This window comes from Octodon degus, unplaced genomic scaffold (assembly GCF_000260255.1).
Source record: "Octodon degus isolate 3935 unplaced genomic scaffold, OctDeg1.0 scaffold00027, whole genome shotgun sequence".
NCBI classification, from domain to species: Eukaryota; Metazoa; Chordata; class Mammalia; order Rodentia; family Octodontidae; genus Octodon; species Octodon degus.
The window spans coordinates 7,416,679-7,422,980 of NW_004524603.1; the positions used below are offsets into that span (position 1 = coordinate 7,416,679).

General features: G+C 48.8%; 1 protein-coding gene across 1 annotated transcript in view; it reads right to left on the minus strand.

The window, feature by feature from the left end:
• Positions 1 to 6,302, minus strand: part of Cntnap2 (contactin associated protein like 2) — a 1,699,165-nt gene that overhangs the window by 167,797 nt on the left and 1,525,066 nt on the right. The window contains 1 exon segment of the mRNA XM_012514194.2: positions 1,867 to 2,103. Within this exon segment, the coding sequence (XP_012369648.1) occupies positions 1,867 to 2,103 (237 nt within the window).

Sequence of the window (6,302 nt, forward strand, 5' to 3'; positions counted from 1 at the left end):
CAGGCCCTAGTGCTTGCCAGGGAAGCACTTACTCCACTGAGCCATCTCCCTGGCCCCACCATGCCCAGTCTCAATTGCTGCTTCAGCATGCCCTGGGGGTGCGGCTGGCAGAGCAGGCCCAGGAACCAAACCCCTGGCCCCTGCACTTGCTTGTAGGTGCTTTAATCCACTGAGCTATTTGGCTGGCCCTAGGTCTTATTTTTTTAATTTTTATTTTATTTTATTGATTGATACAGGGTTTCACTTCACAGCTAGGGACTTGTAGTGGTCTTCCTGTCTCAACCTGTCTAGCACTGGGATTACAGGTGTGTCTCCAGTTCTGGGGCCAGCATGGCACACCCAGTCTAGCATGTGGTATTGGGGATTGAACTCGGGGCCTTTCACTTACAAGGCAGGTGCTTATGCCTCTGAGCTATCTCCCTAGCCCTTGAAGGTCTGACTGAAGGACCAAAGCCCCTGCCTGCTTTCCCACCAAGTTCCTCTCTGCTGATCATGATGGTCCTGGGCCTTACTAGTGAATACACCCTGCTCTCAGCAACCCTCGTTCCAGGGAGATCTTCCATGAATGTAAGCTCTGAACGACCCAGGGATGAAAACATCTTTGATCTTGTTTCTATTTGAAGTTCATATGTTCAGGAGGAAGGTAGAGACGCTCAGCTGAGGCATGAGGTGGCAAAGGAAGAGGCTGGTGAAAAGATGGAGGGCCCACTCTGGAGCCTGGTTTCCGGGTGAGATCAGAGCTGGTGGGAAGGGAGGGCCCCTCTTGGAGTCCATTTTCTGGGACTGGATCCACCTTCTGATTTAACTCAGGACCACACCGCCGAGGTCTAGATGCGACGGCTATATGTAGCCAGATAATTCAGCTTGTACACAGTAGGTCTCTGGGCACGTGCTCTGAGGTCTTTCTTTTTTAAATTTTTGTGAAGCCATTTATTTATTTGGTACAGGGTCTCACTATGTGTAGCTTGGACTCATTGGGATTCTCCTGTCTCAGCCTCCTCAGTGTTGGGATTGCAGGCATGTGCCACCACGACATGCAGTATTGGGGATCAAACGTGTGTCCTTGTGCTTGCCAGGCAGGGTTAGACCACTGAGCTATCCCCCCAGCCCCTGCCCTGTGGTTTGCTGAACCCTTGGCTGACCCAATCCTAATAAGCATGCCATTAACTATGCAGATTAGGTTCCCTATGGGCTTTGTACTCTGTGACAGCTCCTTTAAGTGCCACAAAAGTCAAAAACTTCACCCTCTGGTGAAGGCCTGAGTCAAGCTCATTACTCAGACCAAATCCTCAATCTCAGCTCAAACCCTGAAGTTTAAAGCATTGAGTTCTTCTCTTGGGCCCATGCCTGCCTGTGGAGTGTATCTTCTCTTTTTCAAATAAACCATCGGTCCTCCTGTCACTCCTGAATGTCCTGCTCATGTTTTTTGTTTAGGACACAAAGAACTTAGTGAAGATACCCAACCTGGTGTTATTGTCATAAATTAGGATGCTTCATTGATTTATATAAAATTAATTTTACTACTTCAAAGCTTACCCCATGCTCAACACGGCAGTGAAGGGCCATATTTGATAGGAATAAAAGCACAATCGTTCTATGCATGAGAATGTCTCCTATTTATGTAATAAGATTTTTGGAAAGAACCTAAAATGCCTCACATTATCGCTGTAACACATTGCTGCTGTAAAGTGCTTGACGTGTTGTTTTCCTGACCTCCATGCAGAAAAATGAGGTTTGAGGAAGTTAGAGGACTTGTTTAGCATCCCTTGGGGAAGGAAGAACAAGCCAAGAACACTCTAGACTCCTACTGGGACAGTCTGTCTGCCCGCGGGCGCGATGGCGGAGGCTGAGGACGCTGGGCCTTACCAGAGGGCTTGACAAGCACGGCCAGGAAGTCTGTGGTGAGAGAGCTGACGTAGAGAAGGACGCAGGGCGCCTTGGTGGTGCTGAAGCTGAAGTGGATTTGCTCCTGGGCCAGGTCCGGGGCGGAGCGCGGCTGTTCCGGAGAGTTCTCGGCTCTGCTGCCGGCCTCTTTGGCACTAACCGTGGGGGCCTGGAAGTTGTATCGCAGCCACATGCCCTCTTCAAAGAAAGCACCCACATCTGTCGGGAAGGAAAGACAACGTCGAAGAATGAGGAGAGGGCTGATGCCCATACTGGGAACATTTGAAATTCGGGGGGACTGTGGATTTCATCAAAGTACTTCATGGTTGAAGACTGGGGTCGGGAAGGGGCTTATCAGGTTGAGTGAATGTTTATGCAAATGGATGCTGTTTCATTAACAACAAAAATTCAAAAACTTAAAGAATTTAACAGAGTGCAAAAATGTGTTGAATTAAATAAAGCAAAAAACATCAAAAACCTAAATCATACCAGAAAATTCTATGTACACTTCTCAGACCAGATAGCTGTTTTTAAGATGAAAAACATATGCTAAAAATGAAGGTGGGAGGGGGGTGCAGCATAAACTCCCAACCCAGGGAGCACACTAGGGCATCCTGTTTGAGACTGGATTTGATTTAGGAATTCACAGAGAAAAGCCCATGACATGCGGCCGGGGAGATACAGATCAGTGGAATATGTGCTTGCCTGGTAAGCGCAAGGTCTTGAGTTTGATCCCAGGTACCAGAAAAAAGAAAAGAACAGAACAAAGAAAAAAAAAAAGAAAAAAGAAAAAAGAAAAGCCCATGACAAACCCTAAGGTCTGAAATGCTCTGTGCATAGTTTCAAATCCCAAGATATGCTTTTAGACAGAATTGGGTTCATACTGAGCCCTTGTGTTAAGGAGCTATTTGGCTTTAGGTTACACTATTAACCGAGTTCTCCAGGGTTCAGTAGGTTGTGTACAAAGTGAAGTATAATTAGCAATCACTAAATAACACATTATTGTTGAGAAATTAGGAGAAAATGTACTAAACCTTTCTATATCCTCTTTTCTGATGGTCAATCAATGCTGATTGGTTATTAATCACTGCCTAGCAGACAAGATCCCTGTGGCTTGCTCCGTGTTCTGAAATCAGCCCGATCCCATGGTGAAAGTCTGAGTAACCTGGGCAGATTCCTGTGGCCTTCACAGCTCCCACGCCATGGGGCTCCCTGTGGGCCTACCTGAAAGCACCTTTCAAGATGCATGGCCCGGAGAACCCGTTATTCAAGATGCATGGCCCGGAGAACCCATTATTCTCACAGCACTGGACAACCCAGGAAATCAACGCCACGTAGACGTAGTTTGCAGATCATTGCTCTATGCTACAATGAATGCCCTAGGGTGGTTTTCCATGGGAGGCTTTCATCTGGGCATTTTGACACGGACTTTCATGGATGAAGGCCCCACAGAGCTGTGGGTCAGGTGCCTGGAGGGTAACCCTTGGCCTTGCCTCAAGCCACCTGCATTCTCTGGGGTCAGTGACTGTAGACTCTCACTCTTATTTTCCTTAGAAAACTGAGGCCTCCTTGGAGACTGGGAAGGTCAGACAAGAGGTGTGTAATGGTGAGCCTTGTGCCTGGAACGTGGAAAAGGCCAGTGAAAGCTCAGCCCCCTGTGATGCCAAAGGCACCTGGCCATTGTCTAGTGAGGCGAAGTCACCTTCTTGAGCCCCTCGCTCCGGCTGCCATGCGCGTGTGATCTGCAGGCCACCCGGCCCTGCCTGCCACGGAGCCCCCTGCTGCTTGCGAGTTGTGCAGGGTGGTTACTATTTGCCTTCTGGCCCTTTATGTCAAGGACTGTGTGTGTGTGTGTGTGTGTGTGTGTGTGTGTGTGTGTGTGTGTTAATATGCTCGGTGGGGTACTAAAGGCACCCAGAGGGCAGAGATAAGGCCAGTGGAATGTCCTGCAATGTGGCAGACAGTGGCACACGGTTAAGAATGGCCCTGCTCAAAATCCCAACGGCATCCTTGTCGAGACACACAGGAGGGAGCGCCTGCTTGGTCCAGGCTTCTGCCTCCTGGTGCTGGAGGACATGGGTGGGCCCCCGCCCCTGACAGCACGGTAGGTGTCTGGGCTTACAGCGTGCACTGCAGGTATGGGAAGCTCGAGCCAGCAATTTAGGCTTCTAAACATTCTCTTAGGCTTTCACGAGGAGCACACTGGCCGTGACTCATCCACATGGCTGACACTGACAAAGGATCTACAATCTGAGGTGCAGGATCTCAGGATAAATCCTGAGGGGATTTCACTGACCTTATCAGACCCAAAAGCTACAACTCTTGTTGCATAGGTCCTGCTTTATCTTGGTCTCAACCATCCAGCAGAAAAGTATAAAAACAAAGTATAAGAAGTAAAGCCATGCTGTTATGTTGAGCTGTAGGGGACTCAGGTCAACAATTTCTGACATTGCCAGTCAAGCGGAAGACCCAATACTATTATGGACTACTGGACTCTTTTAGAATATTTTTGCTGAGGTAGCACACCTAAAATATTCAAATGACGGAACTAAATAAAAAAGGGGATACAGATGAATGTCCATTTTGTATCTGTGTATTCAAAATGGTTAGGATAGATATATAGTTACATTCTCTTAATGAATAGAGGGATTTGTTCTAATAGTGTTTGTAAATAGGAAATCATGTCAGTATCTTGTACAGCAAATAACCACTAGGAAGAGAGTATGCAATGTGTTAATTATTGGAACTGTCCTACCAATTTGATTTGAAACTGTCTTATTGCTATTTGTCTGTCAATAAAATTATGGAAAAAAATTAGGCTTCTAGCAAACATCTACTGAGCCGCGGCTGTGTGCAGAGCTCCATCCTGGACATTGAGGTTGAGAGGCTTGATCCCTGATGAGCTGTTGGTCGGGAAGAGGATGGAGACAGGTAGCACTGAGCATGCTCAGAAGCAGGGACCGCAGGGTTCCAGGGGCATTGTGGAGCCCCGTTCCATGTCCCAGGGCCTGGGAAGCCTTACTGTTACAAAGGTGTCAAGGATGGGACCCCAGGAGCCCAGGTACAGCCCCAAGAAGTGTTGAGTGGGACACCCATTGAGCTCTCTGCATGGGCAATGCATGCGAGCAAGGAGGTCGGGCACAGAGCCCCTGCAGGCTGGGCTGTGGCGTCACCTGACAAAGCTAGTGCTGCTTCTATACATATGGAGCCCTTCCCTCCGTACTCCTGAGGCTCTCTCCCCCTTTCAGGCTGGGTTGGGGCATGGTGAGCCAGACACAGCTGATCCCTGGCCTGCTCAGGGTCAATGGGATGTGGGGACACTCTCAGGACAGAGCCTGAGGACCACATCTAATAGCAGGGAGGCCGGGAAGCACCTGGAGCAGACCCCCCATGGGGTTCATTCTCCAAGGACGGTGCCTACTGGAGAGCGTGGGGCGCGGTCTGAGGACAGGTCAGTGTGTGTGGCGCAGAGGGGGTCGACGGGGGGCTTGGATGGAGGGAGGAAGAGAGACAGTGGATTTCAGATCCGTCAGAGATGGCTGGCAGGGAAGCCGAGGAGGAGAAAAGAAGGCCCTCAGCCCTGCCACTCAAGACGGACCAAGGGGCCTGGGTGGCAGAGCCTGTCGATCCCTGAGGTGTGCTAGTGACAGGCGCAGCCACCGCCTGGAGAAGCTGGGTCCTCTGTGCTGAGCCCTCTGCAGATTTCGCCTTCCCAGAACCAGAACTGGAGTTGGTGAGGACACAGAACCGAGTTCCTAGTATTTCTCAAGCCACCAGGCCTGGTCCCCAGGGGAACTAAGAGGATTGCACCAGTCAGGGCCTTCACTAGGCCCTGGCGGGTGCATATGCAAACACTGGAGGTCCAAGCGGTGGAAGAGGAGACAGATGTTTGCCAGACAGAGCAGGGAGGGGAGGGGTCCCTGCCAAGGCGAGATGTCATACATTTGTCTGCTAAGCTGGAAACTGCCATCCCAAGGTGGAGCATGAAGGAAGATTCAGAAACCTCAAGATTTTAGATGAGCAATCCAAAAATATGCCTGGGAGAATACTTTTGGTATAGTTTAGAGTCACCATTAAAAAGCTTTATTTTTTATGTCAGTTTTGGAGGAAGGGACATACCACGCATAATGGTGTTACTCTGAAGCCATGTCATAAAACTTTGTGTTAAGCTAAGGCCTGGGAGTGATGTGGCTCGTTGGAGGTTCCAAGTGGCAGATTTACAACCGACATTTATTGTTTCAGATAATTTTAGGGAAATACCGAATCAGGGTACCGTTACTGTTACCTTGGAGGGAGAAACTGCTCCGGCTTTTCTGAATGAATAACTGCAGAAACACTCATTTAACAAGCCCCAAATATCACTTTTTTTTTTTTAATTTTATGTTATCTAAATAAAGGCAGTTTTCTTTTTTTTTTAA